Source organism: Aspergillus versicolor (genome assembly GCF_001890125.1).
Source record: "Aspergillus versicolor CBS 583.65 unplaced genomic scaffold ASPVEscaffold_14, whole genome shotgun sequence".
NCBI lineage: Eukaryota > Fungi > Ascomycota > Eurotiomycetes > Eurotiales > Aspergillaceae > Aspergillus > Aspergillus versicolor.
Window position 1 is genome coordinate 621572 of NW_024467537.1, and position 17649 is coordinate 639220.

Below are 17649 nucleotides of genomic sequence, written 5' to 3' on the forward strand. Positions count from 1 at the left end.
ATTGACCTGGGCGCAGTGGGATCCGTCGTCGTGCAGCTGGTGGCTGAAATGGGCGTCGATCATTCTGCCGTTGTTGATCTGTGGCTGTCAGATCGATGGAAGTTATTCAGGGGCAGTTTATTTATAGGGCAAGCTATCAGAAAGAGCATGCCAATTGAGATTGAACGTGGGTCTCGTATTAACACGAGTCCATATGTCCTATCACCACTAAGAAATGATTCTCGACCCGTATTCGAGAGTTTAAACAATCGACAGATGCAGGGATCTCGTGTTCTAAGCTCGATATCTGCTATACTAATAAACGTGAAACAGCGGCTGCATTATGAAACAGTCCAGGAACAGACTCGCAAAAACGGCCCCAATGTTGCATCTGTCATTTCGAGCTCGACAAAAGTTCGTTCGAAGGATGAAAGGTAAATTGACTGGTTCATTCTATTTACATCTGTTTCATAGAGCCATAGCCACGATGGCTATGCCATTGTTTGCGCTGCTTCGTGTTGTACTATATCGGCCCTACTCGGCATACCTGGTAAGCTGTACAAGGCAAATCCGTTCAGACCACATTCTATCTTGATCTGATGGCAAAATCGTTGAGTTTGTTGAACGCTGACACGGACTTAATTATTATTGATATCACAATGGCCCAATCATGTCCATGGGAGATTCCGCTTGGCTCTATAGTATACGAAGTACTCAACCTTACAAGTTAGACTCCCTTACACAGCAACCCTCAGTATCACCGGCCCTCTGATGCAGAGTAGACTGGTTATCCTGCTGATTCGATCTCGGCACATCGTTCGACGGGTTCAGCTCAAAGAAGCTCACTGGCTTGAGCACCATGCTCATCTTCTCATTCGGCATGACAGGGAAATCTACCACAAGTCAGTCAGCAAAAACTCCATAATCAAGCCAAGTCTATTAATAAGTTTACCTTCCGGCCTCGTAACATGCATAACCCCAAAACTATGCCAGAGAACAACATCCTCATTCCTCACCCCCTCCCCACGCGCAGCCCACCTCGCCAGCCCCGTATCCTCGCGACTCTGGTTCGTAAACTCACCAGCAGCCCAGAGCTCATCGTCGCGGTACTTGGTCACCCAGATCGGTTTCGTCGCGAACACGCCCCGGCGGTAGTTAAATGTCTCGGCACCCATCATGAGCATCTGGCTCGGGATCGGGTGGAGTTTGTACCCAACAACCTGGCCCGAGATGGGGTTTATCCTGGCCTCGTTGAGGATCTTGTATGTGCGATTCTTTGCTAGGTCGAGGTCGTAGCCGCCTGGTTTAGTGATAGGGGTTGTGTGTACTTTAAACGCACACCCCGATGGATTGTGACTCGAGTCTTGCGGGACAGGGATACAGTCCTCGTGGACGATGGTGTTTTCCCTCCCCCCGTCTAGAAACGGGTCGATGCGCGCGCAGAACAGATGCTGGTGGTTAACGGCCAGAACACCGGGCGCGACAACAGTCCCCCAGGGAACATTCGTGTGTGGACGAATTGGCATTGTCGAGACGATGCCCGTCGCGCGGAGCTCGATGTGCAGGTTCGCAGCCTGGTCGAGCACAAATGCGAGGATGTACTCGTAGTTCGCGACGGTGGCGGTACACTGGATGACGAGCTTGCGATCGCGCACGACGGACGTCTTGCCGTTGCGGAAGTTTGTGTGTTTCCAGCCGATGCCGTCGTCGACTTCGTGCATGCAGACGACGTTGGGCATGGTGACTGGGAGGCCGTCGGGCGAAGTACGGATGCCGTTGAAGTAGGCGATGTGGCCGAGACAGTCGCAGCCGAGCGAGAGGGTGTTGGATGTGAGGCCGAAGCCGGAGTCGCCGAGATCGAAGGCTTGCTTGCGGTGGTAGGGCGAGCGAGGGTCGCCGTAGGGGACGGTCATTTCTGACATGGAGACGCGGTAGAAGAGGGATCTGTTGTCGTATTTGATGTCGTGCAGGACGGGGCCTTCTCGGAGGGTCCAGCCGAGTATAAAGGACCATTTCTGCCATTCGATATAGTGGTCGGTGATCATGAATGACGGTCCCTGGGGTTGAGATACCTGCAGGGGCTTCACGTCCTTGCGGAAGGCGTCTGGGCCTAGAATACCGGCGCTGTATTCGACGGGCTTGACGGGCTCCCATGGCTCGGTCTCTGGATCTAACTCCGCAGTCTCGCCCATTGGAAGGCATTCAAGGGCCACGAGTTCGAGAGTATGGGCATCAAAAACGGGCGCCAGCGGTAACGGTATAGAGTAATGGTTGGCTTCAGGGTCGTCGCTGAGCGCAGCGTACATATAGCACTGGAACAGGCGGCGTCGTTCATTCCGGTCGTCAGTCCCATACGCCCAGGGATCGTTAAGAACTTTGGCACTAAATCTATTAGCATGGTAAGTCTTCTCGTTGTGACGGTAGCATTACTTGGGAGGCAGCTTGAGTTTTGCAATCTCGGCCTTGACGTCAGGATGCTCCAGACAGGCATTGTGGACAAGCTCATACTCGACCCAGTCGACTGCTCCCTGTGCATCAGGCACGTCGTAGTCCTTCTCGACCGCCGACCGGGTGATGTTCACGATAGCAACGGACAGCGTCGTGGTGTTCTTCCGATGAAAGTAGATCCGAGCCTTGCGGTCCGGGACCGGCCCATTCTCATAGAGATATATCAAGCATAGATGCTTAGGTGGCTCTGCCAGATCAATCACTTTGAAACGGACTTGGTCTTTAGCGCAGCGCAGATGTTGAAGAAGGGTTTGAGAAGCCCGATAGACCTCATTGGCATGCAGTGGGCTTAAGGGGTGCGGTGCTTGGACGGACGATATCATTGCAAAAACTAAAACACACTCAAACGCAATCAGAATTGCAAATTGAGAGACTGCAGCGACTTGCATGGCATTCCGCTCTTTATCTGCATACCAGTTAGGGCACTCTGGGGAGGCAGCTGGCGTATTGGCCTAATCGGGAAGTGCTGAGGGTTTGGCCAAATCCGGTAATATTGCCAGCAGAGGGGTTATATGGCAATGCGTCATTGCGGTCTTGACATTATTAAATCTCAGGCATTTCAGTCCACTTGGAGGCAAGGGACATACTGCAAAGATTTACATCATACCACTTGCAAAATGCCGGACTTCAAAGGACTTGACCTTAGTGGAAAGACTGCCATCGTCACGGGCTCCTCGAGGTACGACAGTTATACCAAGTAAATAGAGCATTTGGCTCACCAGGGCTAGAGGAATCGGCGCTGGTATTGCTGTACAGCTCGCCAAAAGAGGCGCCAATGTTGTCGTCAACTACACCAGCGCCAACAGCCGGGGCCGTGCTGAGAAAGTCGTCAACGACGTCCAAGCCACAGGACGCAAGGCCACTCTCTGCCAGGCTGACCTAACCAAACTCCCAGAATTGCAGAAACTCGTCGATGCCGCTCTGCAGATAAGCGAGACTGGAAAGATCGAGATTCTCGTTCACAAGTATGACCCTCCCTCTTCAACATTAACCGATTTAACTGACTTAACGCTTGCAGTGCTGCTCTCGGAGTCGACGCCAACCTCGACCAGGTCACCGAGGAGATATACACCACTCATTTCGACACCAACGTGAAAGCGCCTATATTCCTCACTCAGGCCGTGATTCCTCATATCCCCAAAGGCGGACGCATTGTCTTTGTCTCCTCTGCCGCCGCCAGACTAGGCGTGGCTGGCCAGACCGTATACGGCGCAACAAAGGCCGCCAATGAATCTCTCGCTCGGGTTTGGGCAAAGGAGCTAGGCCAGTCGCATGGAATTACTGTGAACTGCGTGAATCCCGGCCCTGTTGCGACGGGTAAGCTCTATCTTCCTACGAGCGAGCATGTTGTTAATATGTATGTGACTTGCAGATCAATGGGCAGAAAGCGATGACCAGTTCAAGAGCGATATGCAGCCGCTGATTGAATCTACGCCTGCAGCGGCGAGGATTGCGGAGGTGGGTGATATTGCGCCTTTGGTTGCGTTCTTGTGTACGGACGACGCGCGGTGGACAACTGGTTCGGTGTTGTCTGCAAATGGGGGGCTGTACAATTAGCCCAGGCCTTATACTGGAGTTACTATAGTTCTAGTCTATAGGATAGAGATCGAATATACCGTTTATCCAAGGCCACCCTCCTTCTGGTTGCGTGTTAAAAGGTAACCCTAAGTCGAAAAAATGCCAGGGAATACAACACCATATAACCTATTGGACAGTAGTGCAAGTCTTTTGCCGACTTTGGCTCCGGTGTCTCTTTTAGGGAAAAGATGCCATCTGGGCCATTCAACGTTACCGTTGCTGTTGCTGTCCAGGCTCGTACGACACTCGGCGTAGTGGCGCTGATGTCGGATTCCGAGATTTGGCTTGCACAAATAAGGCTAATGTTGCGCCAGAGGGGATAGCTATATCCTCCGATGTGGTGTCAGTTAACTATTTGGTTCGCTGGTCAGATGTCTGGTGATTCTCGGGGCCAAAGATAGCAGCGCAAGTACGTCAGTAAGTAAACATTTTGTTACAGTTCTCATACGAGCAGCTGGGAATACTTCGATTTGGGCATGCATCGTGGTTGAAAACATTACCCTTCCGGGAAATGCTGGCAGCAAAGGGCGCATATCAGGTTCCACAAACTCCACTCGCCTTGCAGATGGCAGTGAGTGACTCCTAATTGCAACACCTGCAAATTACAGCGAGGCGACTATCGTGCGGAGTAGGTTATAGCTAGGCGATTAAACTAAATGTGGTTCTTTTCTCCATGGAGCCCTACCCCAGTTCTCGGATTATGGCCTCTATACTATGAACTTATCACACTCAGTTTAGAGGCTGGCAAGTTGCTGTTCTCTTAAGACATTCTCCTGGCTGTTTCAAATCTAACCTCCTTGCTTTTCAGTTCTCCGCTCTCAAGAATGTAGGCACAAGGATAGATAGTATATAAGATCTCCAAATGTCGATACACAGCCCTAGAGAACAATACAAGCAGTCCTTCAACTAGTCAATATGGAATCGAAAGCATCACAAGTGGAGCCCAAACAACAGGACCAAGTCATCTCCAACGACAGTCAAGATGGTTCAGTTTCCAACGGCACCCTTCTGGCAGACACCGCCGATGATCTCATCCTCAGGGCAAACGGGCACAAGTCCCAGATGCGCCGTCAGTTCAACTGGCTCTCGGCATTGGGGCTCGGCTTCTCCATCACGAACTCGTGGGTGGGGTACTTGGTCCGTTCCCTGCTCTGGCAATACGGCGCCAGTGGAGTACTAACCAGGGCATGTCTGCTGTAGAGCAACTTCGGCCAGGTCATGGCGTATGGAGGGCCGCAACTTGTGATTGCTGGTCTTGTACTTGCGTTCCTGGTGCAGTCGACTATCACAGTCGGTCTTGCGGAGATCGGGTCCGCATTTCCAGTCAGTCAAGCTGTTTCGTATATTCTTTTCTATTATAGGGTGTTGACGGGTGTACGGTAGTCTTCCGGAGGCCAGTATCACTTCTGCTTCCTGCTGGCTCCGCAGAAAACGAAGCGGTTTTCTGGATATGTCATCGGGTGGATGTCGGTTATTGCCTGGTGGGTTACTACGTATGGATGGTCTGAGTTCGATATTGGTGTTTTATCTGGAAGTTGACGCTCTAAAGATCTTCTGGAATATCTCTCGCTGCAACAACTCTGGCCGGTATCATCCATTTCGCATACCCAACCTTCACGGCAACGCAGGGGCAGATTTATCTCTTCTTTGCGGCAACGTCTGTTATAACGAGTAAGCTTGCACATATATACCAACCCAGAAGATGATTTTGCAAATCTGACAGCTCCAGTTATCCCCATCTTCGTAGCCTCCAAAAAGGTCGCCTTCATGTGCCAAATCACCCTGCTTCTCTCCGTGATCGGGGTGATATTGGTGCTCTTTTCATCAGTCGGTATGCACCAGCATGTCCAGCCAGCTTCGTTCCTTGCCAGTCCAGCAGCCGGCGACACCGGCTGGGGTCCAGGGGTTTCCTGGATGCTGGGTATCTGTAACGGGATGTATGCGTTTGGAGGCACAGATGCAGGTGAGACCATCCGCTACTAAGAGGTTAGGTGCTAGCCACCTGTTCTACCTCTGAATTGGGCTACTAACAGTGCTATAGCCCTTCATATCAGCGAGGAAATGCAACAGCCTGGACGCCGCGTGCCGCAGATTATCATTGCCACCCTTTTCATCGGCCTGCTTACGACGCTGCCGCTGTTTATTGCACTGCTTTTGTTCTCTAGAGATACCAATGCTATTATTGATTCGCCGTTGCCCAGCTTGGAGCTTATTTATCAGGCGTGAGAATTCTAGGCTATACAGAGTGACCTGGGCTAACTTATATAGTTCCGGCAGCAGAGCTGCTACAATCTTCCTGACGACGTGGATACTTGTTGTCTACATCTGTATGTCTTAAATATCATCATAACGACCTTTGCTAACTCCAGTACAGCATGCATCCCCTCTCAATGGGTAACCAGCGGCCGTATCGCATGGGCCTTTGCACGAGACGTAAGCAGTCAACTCTTTCATCTGTTAAGCCCTTGCTAAACTGACCATAAATTAATAGAATGGCGTGCCCTTCTCCCCCTACTTCAGCCACGTTAGCACGGTCCTCCAATTCCCCGTCCGCACCACCATCGCCGCGTTTATATTCGTCCTGCTCTACGGCCTCCTCTACCTCGCCTCCACAACCGCCTTCAACAGCATCATCACCTCGGCCGTGCTGTTCTTGAATATCACCTATGTCACTCCGCAGGGCATCCTTCTCGTTAGACGGTTCAGAAGTACCAATACCTCTGTCTCCACCAATACAACAGCAACAACAACAGCAACAACCCTCCCCCAGCGGTACCTAAACCTCGGCCCCCTCATGGGCCCATTCTGCAACCTCTTCTCCGTCCTCTGGATTGTCATTCTCGGTGTATTCGTGTGTTTCCCGCCCGCGATCCCCGTGAGCGTGGAAGACGTCAATTACACGGCTGCGGTGGTGGTGGGGGTTTTCGCCATTATTCTGCTGTTCTGGGGCGTCAGTGGGCGCAAGATGTTTAAGGGGCCGCGGGTTGATTGGGAGGGGTTGGCGAGGCAGGCGATATGATAACTGTGGGCTGGTGGATAGATGGATATTGCGATTACTTCCGAATTGGTGCTGGGCGATAATGAGGTGGTGTGGTATCCTACTTCAATTGCAGTAGTAATTATAGAAGTGAAAATGGGGGGAGGACTAGGACTGGTAGACACCTGATAATGCAATTGTAGGAATTACACTGCAGTGACTTGAATGGAGATTCCCTTTCATTCATTGCAAAGGCCCCGTCATACCTATATCTTTTCGCAGACGTCAGGTGGGTGTTCTATTGTTTGGAGTCTTTGGCTGTGAAGTTGTGGCGTGGCCCATAAGAGGTATTGGAGGGAGGAATTAATAGCAGAAGGTCGTTAAATGAAGCTGTAAACGTCTGGTCCATATGTCGGGTATGTTTCCTGTCTATTTGCTGCTTCAGGTGTTGGACTGTGGCCCGTTTGACAGACACCTATTACAGTCTGGCGCAAACAGAGTGTCTTCTATGAGATTCCACTTTTATGAATGCGCACTCACAGAATGCTGCTTTGTGAAATATCCCTATAAAACTCCTCTATTCCTGTTGGCAGTCCTTTTCTATTCCTCTTCCTCTTCCTTATCTTCACTTCGAACAGGCTTTGCCAGGACCCATCAACTCTTCCCAACCGGTATCTTTTCGTATAACCCAAGAATCTCGACAGCGGTTGACTTGAAACACCAGTATTATCGCATCCGTTTCGACCTGCACCATTAAAATGGATAGCAACTCAGCTTCAGACAGCAGCGGCACTATGGACTTTAGCCCGGAACGGAGAGAAACCAGCCCCCAGCCCGCCCCATGTGTGATAGGCCTATTTGGCATCCCCGGCTGCGGCAAATCGTTTATGTTGAACAAACTAAAGCACGAGCTCGGCGATTCCGACTTTCACTTCTTTGAAGACTCCGAAGTCATCGATAGCGTGACCGCCGGCGGGCTCGCCATTTTCCAGAAGCTCAGCGAAGAGAACAAAACACAGTTTCTAAAGTACGCCATCGAGAAGATCAGGTCAATCTGCAGGGAGAGTGGCAAAGTCGGCATCGTTGCTGGGCACTATATGTGGCCTGGGAGCAAAGAGGATAAAAAGGTGTTGGAAGCTCGTAGCGAGCATGGTCACTCTACTTACACCCACATTCTTTATGTGAACACGCATGTGGAGTTGACGGCAAGACAACGAGAGATGGATCCAGATAGATATCGGTCCAAGCTCTCTACCGAGGATTTGCGTTGCTGGCAGGAAGCTGAGATTAAAGAACTGCGAGGGCTGTGCCTTGAGTATGGGATTCTCTTTGCAACTGTCTACCCAAACCTGCGGGACAAGTTATCCAGTCTGATCCTTGACTTCCGGAGCCACGGAGAAATCCATAACCAATCAGTTGCCGACCAGCGTCTGGACAGGGTGCTCTCTAGTCACCGTGAGGAATTGCGGACCGTCGTCTTCTTCGACGCCGACAAGACATTGACACCTCAAGATACCGTTGAATCGTTTTGGCAAATTCTCGCCGACAATGCTGCGGGGGAAAGCCCGTTGGCCACTCTGTTCAATAACAGACAGAACCGCTCATATACGGCATTTCGACAGGTGATGCTGCTGTACGAAGAGTCCTGCAGTGATATCGAGTTCGACTCCATCTGCGACAAGGTGGCCTTGCGCACCGCTCTTTACCCGCAGATGACCTTTATTCTGCACCAGGTGGGAAGATATCACCACATCTGCCCCGTGATTGTGACTTGCGGACTACGTCGTGTCTGGGAGAAAGTGGTGGCTAGGAACGGCCTTTCCGGCGTGGTGAAAGTCGTGGGTGGTGGACGACTTGACGACGGCTTTGTTGTTGCTCCCTCGGTGCAAAGAAATCTGGTCCTCCGCGCAAAGGGCAATCATTCAGCATATACATGGGCTTTTGGCGATAGTTCGCTCGACCTGCCCATGCTGATGGCGGCGAACAAGCCCATTGTTATAGTTGGGGACAAGCACACCCGCAGCGAAGACATGGAGAAGGAACTGCTACAAGCAATTTTGAGCGGTGGACTGCAGGCTCGTCAGGCTGTACTTGCGGACAGCTCCTCGCCACCCCGGCTGGCCGGACTAGACCGTCTTCCTGTCATCGATATTACTGACCCGGAATTCGTGGATCCAATCCTCCAGACTCATAACCGACCTGGAGGCCTTGAGCTCTACCATGCCACCGATAGCGCCGCAGCAAAAATATTGATGACCCCAACGCAGAATTCTGCTGTCCGCGGTCCATCCCTGAGAGACCATCATTTCAAAGTCGGCGCTCACCTAGCCAGAATGTTTGTTTCTGAGCTTATTGGCGTCGAGGAATTCACAGTGCGCGACGTTTATAACAACGAGACGGTCGGATACCAACTTCTCGAAGAAGGCAAGGCATTGATCGTTGCATTGATGCGCGGCGGCGAGCCCATGGCACATGGCATCAATAGTGCCTTCCCCAGTGCCCAATTCCTGCACGCCAGAGAGCCAAAGGACATCGCACGCGAGCATATTGAGGGCAGTGCCGCCGTCATCCTCGTTGACTTAGTGATCAACAATGGCACCAGAATTGTCAAATTCGTGGAGTCCATCCGGGCTATGCATGGTGCAATTCGGATCATCGTCGTCGCTGATATTGTCCAGAAGCAGGCGGTTTCAGGGGACAGTCCTATCAGAGCGCTGGCGCGTTCCTCGAAACTGTCTATCGTGGCGCTTCGTCTGTCGGATGACAACTATACCGGCAGCGGAAGTACTGACACGGGGAACCGCTTGTTTAACACGCTTCATCTTGCTTGAGTGTCAGGAGAGGGGGAGAAACGAGGAAAGTGTTAATCATGACTGTTATGAATGGACCTGCTCTTGAGGAGCGGAGTCCATGATTAGATTTCTTTGTGTTACCAACCAGTTTCGTTTACCAGAGGTATTCAATGTCGATATTTCACGAATAAATAACCCCGGAATTATAAATTGTCTTACATGGGTCAGAAGCAGAGTAGAAGAACATCTAAATCAATCAACAAAAAATGAGTAAAAGTGTTTTTATCTATGCCTTACAAATTGGTTAAGGCGGCACGGACCAGGCACATTGAACTGCAGAACTATATCAATGTGGTTGCTCTCTTTCTCGACTCTCAAAAAAAGGCTTCAATCCGGCCGGAACCCCTTTGTCTCGCACTCCCAGTGGGCTGTCTCGAATATCGCCCGAGAACAGCTGAGACGGGATCTTCTTTCCCGTGGCGAGTCGAGTCATGAGCTTGAGCTCGAGCCTGGTGGGAATGCGGATGATGTCAATTCGACACTGGCGGGGTGGCATGATCTCTGCAGCGGGTTTCCTTTTTCCCCGCTAGAGACGGTCAACGCTCAACAAACATTAGACAACACGCGACGATCATCACGGGCGGTTTTTTGCCTGTCGCTGAGGGAAAAGAGCTGGAATGTTCGCATTAGCTAGCCGGGGGTATACGGTCGCGTCATTTGAGCCCAGTACTGAAGGAAAGCGCTGATTTCTCAGCATAAGTCGCGATTTTAAGCGCGGATACCGCCATCAAGGGCTGGGAGGATGATTCGCGTCGTTCCTGGGCTGAGTGAGTCCTGGCCTGTTCATCGCCCCGCAGGGCTTCGCCCGGGACTCGATCTCGCTGATGGCGTGAGACGGTCCCCTTGACACGCGATTTGGATCCCTGACTCTGCCTTGAACAATCCAGCCTGGTAAAGAGTATGGGAGAGAATATTGCAACAAAGACCCTGTTTTCATGCCCGGGTTTCTCTCTCAATGTATGTAACCAGACACACAGGATGACTGCTCTTCAATGACGGTCTTGAGAGAAAGAGCCCATGAATCACGATGTCATTGAGCTGCAGCTCCGGAAGTGGAGAGGCCCCGCATGACCCCCACAGCGCCAGCGCCAGTTACGCTCGGGCTGCAGCACTCGCTGCCTGTCACTCGAGCTGTACAGCCTGCTGCCATCTATATATAACATCTGAGCCCCTTCTTACTTTCCTGCGCTATGATTCACTTTCGATCCCTCTGTGCAATATTTCAGTCTCTGTGCTCCCTACCAGGCTATCACTGCGTCCCACTGCGACTTTCCCAGTTCAACTGTCAAGTCTTACTATAACACCAACACCATGGCTACTATCCAACTTGCCCGCCCGACAATCCGCCATTTCTCAGTCCACCGCTCTCAGGCAAGCACTCGCACATCGCGCTTTGTAGCCACATCATGTCTCGTCTCTGCCGTCGTGCTTCCCTTCGTCCCTCCGGCCCTTGAGAGCTCGCGCGAGAGGAACCTAGGCTATCCCAACCACAGCAAGTGAGTTCTACCTGTTTGCCTAGTCTCCTGAACATCTGGGAACTTTCAAGTCTGTGAAGTATTTGCTAACATATCTTTCCAGACCGCTCCCTCCCCTTTGTTTCCATGCTCGTTGATGTCATACAACAACTTTGTCCGAATCGTCGATCGGGTACCTCAACCACGCTTTCCAACCGATCCTAATAACAAATAACTACGATCTTTATATTACTTCCTGTTTTACGACGACTGTCTTGGGTTTTCCATAGGGCGTTCGGGTGCAACATATCCATTGTGACGATTTGCGCTTTGAGCTGGGCGACATGCGTCTTCGTCAATCAGAATCGGTGTTCGGCGTGACTGGTTACCTCATTACTATTACCCATCCATTTGGTCTGCCCAGGTGGCCAGACTTTATATCCCCTATGTGTCTGCCTATGTGGGGATCTGCATTTTCTCTGTTGAAGAACTGCATGAGCGAGACAGATACCTTGCGAGACTTCAAAGACCTGTGTCTAGATGGCCTACTATTCTAAGTGGAATGAATCTAGAATCATACATGAAGAACAAGCTTGCATTCCACAACTTTATTATACTTCCCGTAATTTTCCAACCGAGTTGCTGCTCCATGCTTGACCGCAACATCCACCTCTAAGATAGATACAAGAATATAGTACAGGTCATAAGACGCCCTGGACTGACCACCAGGCAAGAGCGCAAAAGCATCAGCAATTCACACCCACACCACCATTACTATTCCACTCGAAAGAGGACTGAATTATTCAAAAATTGGCATGAATGAACAAGGACCTCACAACCGATTACCAGGGGGCGGCCTGAAAGGCCTCGCAGCCTCATACTTGCCCTTCTCCGTCACCCGGTCCTGCTCAGTCTCGGGCTCATGTCGAGTCGGGGCAGGGTCGTGGCTTGCTTCATCGCTCGGCGAAGCAACATCATCCGAAGCATTCTGGAACCGGGCCTGGTTTGCGCGCTTGAAGCTCGGGTCGTCGGACGGGGTATGGATCGCGGCGGGCTCGTTCTTGACGGCTTGCCGACGGTGCTCGGCTTCCGCGGCCGCAAGTTTCGCCTTTTTCTTTACTTCGGCTTCAAATCGGGTTTGGCGGTCGGCGTTAATCGATTTCTTTGCGAAGTAGTAGGCTCCACCGCCGGCTGGACGTGGGAATGGGTGTTAGCTGGGATGGGTTCTGGATAGTTGGTGGCGGTAGCCGGGGGTTTAGACAGGGGGGAATTACCGACGCAGAGAGTACCCCAGCCTAACCTGTGTATATATCGATTTATGTTAGCGGTCCATGTTCGTGGTAAAAGCTCCTTGCGGTTCTCTGGGCGTCTTCAAGGTCCGCTCACCAAGTCGATCGGATCTAGTGGTCATTCTGTCAGCAATGGTTCAAATCCCAGCCACAGGGTGCTTCATGTCTTACTGTATTCATTATGATTTATTTTCTCGAGCACACCAGCGAGACACAGCACAGTGCGAGCTGAAGTGAAAGGGAACTGAAAATAAACTACGTCAACAGCGAGGCCGGAGCCGACCCTCGCGCAGCTATTCCGAAGTTGGAATAGTGTTATCTGTAAGAGGACTAGCATCGGCCGAAAGTCACATGCAGGGCGGTGACGAGCCTCATCTTCATATCACTCACTCGCGCCTCTCTTGCTGCCTATCTTTCGTCTCTCAACTCCGCTCCACGTCGACTAGGACTTCCTCATCCGTTGCCCCTGGTTTAATATAACGAGCGACTTGTACCGCTTGACATAGGAATGTTTTGTTTTCCTTGAAGCTCGACTGGGCGCTTGTAGCCCGCAAGAGCTGAGGCTCTCCGAACAAACAGGTTTGGCATATTAGACGATAGATTTTCAGCATAAAGAAACAAAACATCCAAGCCTTCTTTCTCTATCCATCATGCCGCCGCCAAAACGAAAGGCGACTGACAGTATGCCTTTTTTCTACCGAGCCTTAGGTAGACGCGGCGCAGGCTAACTCGGATAGGTGGTCGGTCCAGTAGAGCGTCGAAGCGTCCAACACCGGTTCCTGATGTCCAGGAAATTGGCAGTAGCGATGAGTACTCCGACTACGAGCAGGATGCAAAGGAGGAAAAGCTGAAAGGTAATCACATCACGCGGGAGCAAGGTCTCTCGATGCCTAGACACTGATGTATTGACATGTTAAGATATGGTGGACAAATTTTCCCTCGAATCATTCAGTAAAAAGTCACAGAAGCAGGACCCGAACTTTGGTTACAAAGACTTTTCCTCCCTTCCGTTGAAGCCCGACCACGCGAACCGTCCTCTATGGATCGATCCGTTGAAAGGCACCATCACGCTCGAGAGCTTCTCGCCGCTTGCGCCTCAGGCGCAGGACTTCCTCACCACGATAGCCGAACCGATGTCGCGTCCGACGCACCTCCACGAATACCGGTTGACGGGGAACAGTCTGTATGCTGCTGTGTCAGTTGGACTGTTGCCGCAAGATATCATCAACTTCTTGGACCGGTTAACGAAGACGCCACTCCCGGAAGCGATCAAGTCATTTATCATCGATTTCACAAAGTCGTATGGAAAGATCAAAGTTGTTCTGAAGCACAACCGGTTCTTCGTTGAGAGTACAGACCCGTCCATGCTACAGATGTTGCTTCAGGATGAAGTTATCGGACCTCAGCGCGTACAAGGCTCGGAAGGGATAATTCAGCAGGCAGCGCCGAAAATGGGGGGTCTTGTCATTCCTGGTACTAGGGATGCTGCTGGTGTGAAGGAGACATCGGAACAGAAGCCTGTCGAGGAAGGGGCTGCAAAACGCCCGGAGGAAGATGATATTCTTCTCGCCATCCGCGACGATGATGATGACGATGAAGAGCAGGCACAGGTACACAGCTTTGAGATTCCGAACGAGGCTGTGGAACCCGTCAAGGCACGCTGTCAGGCTATGGGCTGCCCCGCGCTTGAAGAATATGATTTCCGAAATGATGAAATCAACCCGACATTAGACATCGATCTAAAGCCGAATGCTCGGATTCGAAGCTATCAGGAAAAGAGTCTGAGTAAGATGTTCGGCAACGGGCGTGCAAAGAGTGGTATTATCGTCCTGCCTTGCGGTGCAGGAAAGACGTTGGTCGGCATCACCGCTGCCTGTACGATCAAGAAGGGAACGATCATTCTTTGCACCAGTTCCATGTCCGTCGTTCAATGGAGGAATGAGTTCCTGCGGTGGTCTAACATTGACCCCGGCGATATTGCCGTTTTCACTTCCGACAATAAGGAGAAGTTCCGACGGTCGACCGGTATTATCGTCTCGACATATTCCATGGTTTCCCAAACAAGGGCACGGTCTCACGACGCGCAAAAGATGATGGACTGGATCCAGTCACGGGAATGGGGTCTCATGATTCTCGACGAAGTCCACGTCGTGCCTGCGTCCATGTTCCGAAAGGTCACATCTGCCATTGCCACTCAAAGCAAGCTTGGTTTAACCGCCACGCTCTTGCGTGAAGATGACAAGATCAAGGATCTGAACTTCCTCATTGGCCCGAAGCTATATGAGGCTAACTGGATGGAGCTCGCAGAACAGGGACATATTGCCAAGGTGCAATGTGCTGAGGTGTGGTGTCCAATGACCACAGAGTTCTACACTGAGTACATGCGCGAGAAGTCCAGAAAGGCCGCGCTTCTCTATATCATGAATCCCCGCAAGTTCCAGGCCTGTCAATTCCTCATCGACTACCACGAGAAACGAGGTGACAAGGTCATTGTATTCTCCGACAACGTGTACGCTCTTGAGCGGTATGCGCTCAAGCTGAACAAGGCCTACATTTATGGAGGAACACCTCAGAACGAGCGTATGCGGATTCTCGAGAACTTTCAGCACAATGAGCAAGTCAACACCATATTCCTGTCTAAGATCGGCGATACATCCCTTGACTTACCTGAGGCTACCTGCCTCATCCAAATTTCTTCACACTACGGTTCTCGTCGTCAGGAAGCACAGCGCCTAGGCCGAATTCTACGAGCTAAGCGCCGAAATGACGAGGGCTTCAACGCATTTTTCTACTCGCTTGTCTCGAAAGACACAGATGAAATGTTTTACTCTTCGAAACGACAAGCGTTCTTGGTCGATCAGGGATACGCGTTCAAAGTCATTACCCATCTGCAGGGAATTGAAAATCTCAGCGGACTAGCATACGCCACGCCGTCAGAACGCCGCGAGCTACTGCAGGAGGTTATGCTACAAAACGAAACCTCTGCGGACGTGGAGGCCGTCACGGATGACCTGTTCTCTGAACGATCCGGTGGCAACAGAGCTAGGGCTAAAGGAGGTGTGAAACGGAGCGCTGCTACTCTCAGTGGGCTGGCTGGTGGTGAGGACATGGCGTATATTGAGTACAATAAGAGCAGGAATAAGCAGCTGAAGGAGAAAGGCCACCATCCACTCTTCAGGAAGCTCGAGCGAGACCGCCAGAAGAGAAAGAAGGAGATGGAAGATTTTAGCCGCTAAATTTGCCTCAGTATTTTGCCTATATACAGACCAGATTGGTAAATTGCTCGATTGTATGAAATTGAAGCTTTAACCTTAAAACACCCCAAGGCTTAAATCAATTTGTAGACCACGCCAGGTGTCTATTCCTGCCTGAGACACTCGTCTCCGCCCCATCGTATCACGTGCTGATTAGAATTAGTGGGGCGATTCCCAACAGCTTCAAGGACCCAAGATTCAAGAAGTTTCGAAGCTCATCTCTGCATCACCACTTTGACTTCTGCCTATCGCGACAGCCTACCATTCAATCTTAAGCTACCGATCTTATTTTGCTGGATATTCCTACAGCACTAGCTCACCATGGCAGGCGAGGAAGACCCTAGCAAGAAGCAACCTGCTTCCTCGCCTGAGAGCTCTCGCCAGCGGCCCGATGACGATAATCCTTTTGTCGCATTTCGTCGATTCGCCGACGAACAAATTTCCTCCATGCTCCAGTCTGTAATGGGCATTCCCTCTTCCTCGACAGCTCCACGATCAGACCAATGGTCCGTTTTCACCGAAGACCAAAATTACCGCGACGCCCGGCGCCAAAACTATAACACCAATGACGCAAACAATAGAGATGGAACGTTGGGCTCAGGAAATCAAGGCTCCCCTTCAACGCAAAACGGTACTAATTCCAACAACATATCACCAAGCTCGCCGTCGAGATCAGAGCGCTCTAGTTTGGGAAATTCGTTCGATATGGATATGTTCTTTAACTCGTTTTTCGATCGCTTCTTGCTCGACTTCTTCCAGCCGTCCCACCAGACCTTCTTTTCTCCCCTCGTGAGCTCCGATTCCGCCTATTGGCCTGTCAACTATCTCATGTTCAGCCCTTACTCGCCGCTACACCTCGAGCGCCAGGCGCGTTACCGGTCTCATCGTGAGCAGGGTGTTTTATCGTCGTTGATATCATCTATGGGACCCTCTCCCGATCCCGATCCCGAAGAACCAAGATGGCGCGAAGCTTTTGAGGATCTATTGCGACTTGAGAATGGAATGCCTATGCTAGACCGCGAGCCAGGTCCAGTTGCCAAACAGGAATCCGGGAAGGAGTGGATACATAACCTGGTCAAACGGGGCAGTCTGGGGAGCCAGTGGAAGTTTGTTTCTGGATCTGACAAACATCCGTGGTCGAGCATTACATTGGAGCGCTCGGAGGATACTAAAGAAGAGGGCCGCCCCTTGAAGGGGACAGAGAGGACTGATTGGGCCGCGGAAGATACGAACGCTAAACAGCTTACGGAACTGGATCTATACGACCGCTTTCTTGCGGACATTGATGCCCGCGAGAAGGAATTTTTCGGCGATTTCCACCACAGCCCTCTTCTGCGGTTGCTTATCGATGACAGGCTCGGGGCCATAAACGGCGTCCTATCCGCTGAAAGAGAGTCTAGCGACGACACAGAGAGCTGGTTGGAGCTTGTATCCGGCGGGAATAAACATTCTACCCCCGAATCTACCGAAGTCGCTCACCCGCCGACCACAGCAGAAGAGAAATCCCCGGCGGAAAACTTCGTGCTATCGACCCAAGTTAGCACAGACCGCGTCCGTCTCCCGGATGGCTCGATTCAAACGAAAACCGTGAAAACCAAGAGGTTCGCCGATGGCCGTGAGGAAACGAACGAATCGACCGAGGTTGTCAATCCGCCTCAACACGACCAAGGCTCTTCGTCTGGCGAGAAGAAAAACGGGTGGTTCTGGAAAGACTAGATGTTGCGATGTCTAGCAGATATTTTTCCACTCGCGTACCCT

At 51.3% G+C, this 17649-nt stretch overlaps 8 protein-coding genes across 8 annotated transcripts; 6 read left to right on the plus strand and 2 right to left on the minus strand.

Moving 5' to 3' along the window:
- Positions 1-502: 502 nt before the first annotated feature.
- On the minus strand, positions 503-2810 carry ASPVEDRAFT_57194 (uncharacterized protein; the record flags this gene model as incomplete). Its single annotated transcript, XM_040815308.1, has 4 exons — positions 503-534; positions 741-872; positions 932-2361; positions 2410-2810. 4 exons carry the CDS (start codon positions 2808-2810, stop codon positions 503-505), a joined length of 1995 nt encoding a protein of 664 aa, XP_040673749.1.
- A 294-nt stretch (positions 2811-3104) lies between these two features.
- ASPVEDRAFT_142821 (SDR family NAD(P)-dependent oxidoreductase) lies at positions 3105-4044 on the plus strand (the record flags this gene model as incomplete). The annotated part of the gene is made up of 4 exons (XM_040807874.1): positions 3105-3166; positions 3216-3452; positions 3506-3804; positions 3860-4044. The coding sequence occupies 4 exons, from the start codon at positions 3105-3107 to the stop codon at positions 4042-4044; spliced, it is 783 nt and encodes a 260-aa protein (XP_040673750.1).
- A 936-nt stretch (positions 4045-4980) lies between these two features.
- ASPVEDRAFT_66134 (uncharacterized protein) lies at positions 4981-7415 on the plus strand (the record flags this gene model as incomplete). The annotated part of the gene is made up of 10 exons (XM_040815865.1): positions 4981-5050; positions 5081-5202; positions 5266-5388; positions 5449-5558; positions 5615-5736; positions 5795-6028; positions 6107-6287; positions 6334-6392; positions 6440-6498; positions 6557-7415. 10 exons carry the CDS (start codon positions 4981-4983, stop codon positions 7082-7084), a joined length of 1608 nt encoding a protein of 535 aa, XP_040673751.1. The 3' UTR covers positions 7085-7415.
- Positions 7416-7836: 421 nt separating this feature from the next.
- On the plus strand, positions 7837-9873 carry ASPVEDRAFT_142877 (uncharacterized protein; the record flags this gene model as incomplete). The annotated part of the gene is made up of 1 exon (XM_040807879.1): positions 7837-9873. One exon carries the CDS (start codon positions 7837-7839, stop codon positions 9871-9873), a length of 2037 nt encoding a protein of 678 aa, XP_040673752.1.
- A 1332-nt stretch (positions 9874-11205) lies between these two features.
- Positions 11206-11736, plus strand: ASPVEDRAFT_203178 (uncharacterized protein; the record flags this gene model as incomplete). Its single annotated transcript, XM_040809399.1, has 2 exons — positions 11206-11390; positions 11473-11736. The coding sequence occupies 2 exons, from the start codon at positions 11206-11208 to the stop codon at positions 11504-11506; spliced, it is 219 nt and encodes a 72-aa protein (XP_040673753.1). The 3' UTR covers positions 11507-11736.
- Positions 11737-11806: 70 nt separating this feature from the next.
- Positions 11807-12834, minus strand: ASPVEDRAFT_155723 (uncharacterized protein). The gene is made up of 4 exons (XM_040808480.1): positions 12809-12834; positions 12735-12748; positions 12623-12648; positions 11807-12539 (listed from the first exon to the last, which is right to left on the minus strand). Exons 1-4 carry the CDS (start codon positions 12815-12817, stop codon positions 12181-12183), a joined length of 408 nt encoding a protein of 135 aa, XP_040673754.1. The 5' UTR covers positions 12818-12834; the 3' UTR covers positions 11807-12180.
- A 453-nt stretch (positions 12835-13287) lies between these two features.
- ASPVEDRAFT_143126 (TFIIH/NER complex ATPase/helicase subunit SSL2) lies at positions 13288-15873 on the plus strand (the record flags this gene model as incomplete). The annotated part of the gene is made up of 3 exons (XM_040807890.1): positions 13288-13318; positions 13375-13515; positions 13556-15873. 3 exons carry the CDS (start codon positions 13288-13290, stop codon positions 15871-15873), a joined length of 2490 nt encoding a protein of 829 aa, XP_040673755.1.
- A 339-nt stretch (positions 15874-16212) lies between these two features.
- Positions 16213-17607, plus strand: ASPVEDRAFT_89228 (uncharacterized protein; the record flags this gene model as incomplete). The annotated part of the gene is made up of 1 exon (XM_040818561.1): positions 16213-17607. The coding sequence occupies one exon, from the start codon at positions 16213-16215 to the stop codon at positions 17605-17607; it is 1395 nt and encodes a 464-aa protein (XP_040673756.1).
- Between the last annotated feature and the right edge of the window lie 42 nt (positions 17608-17649).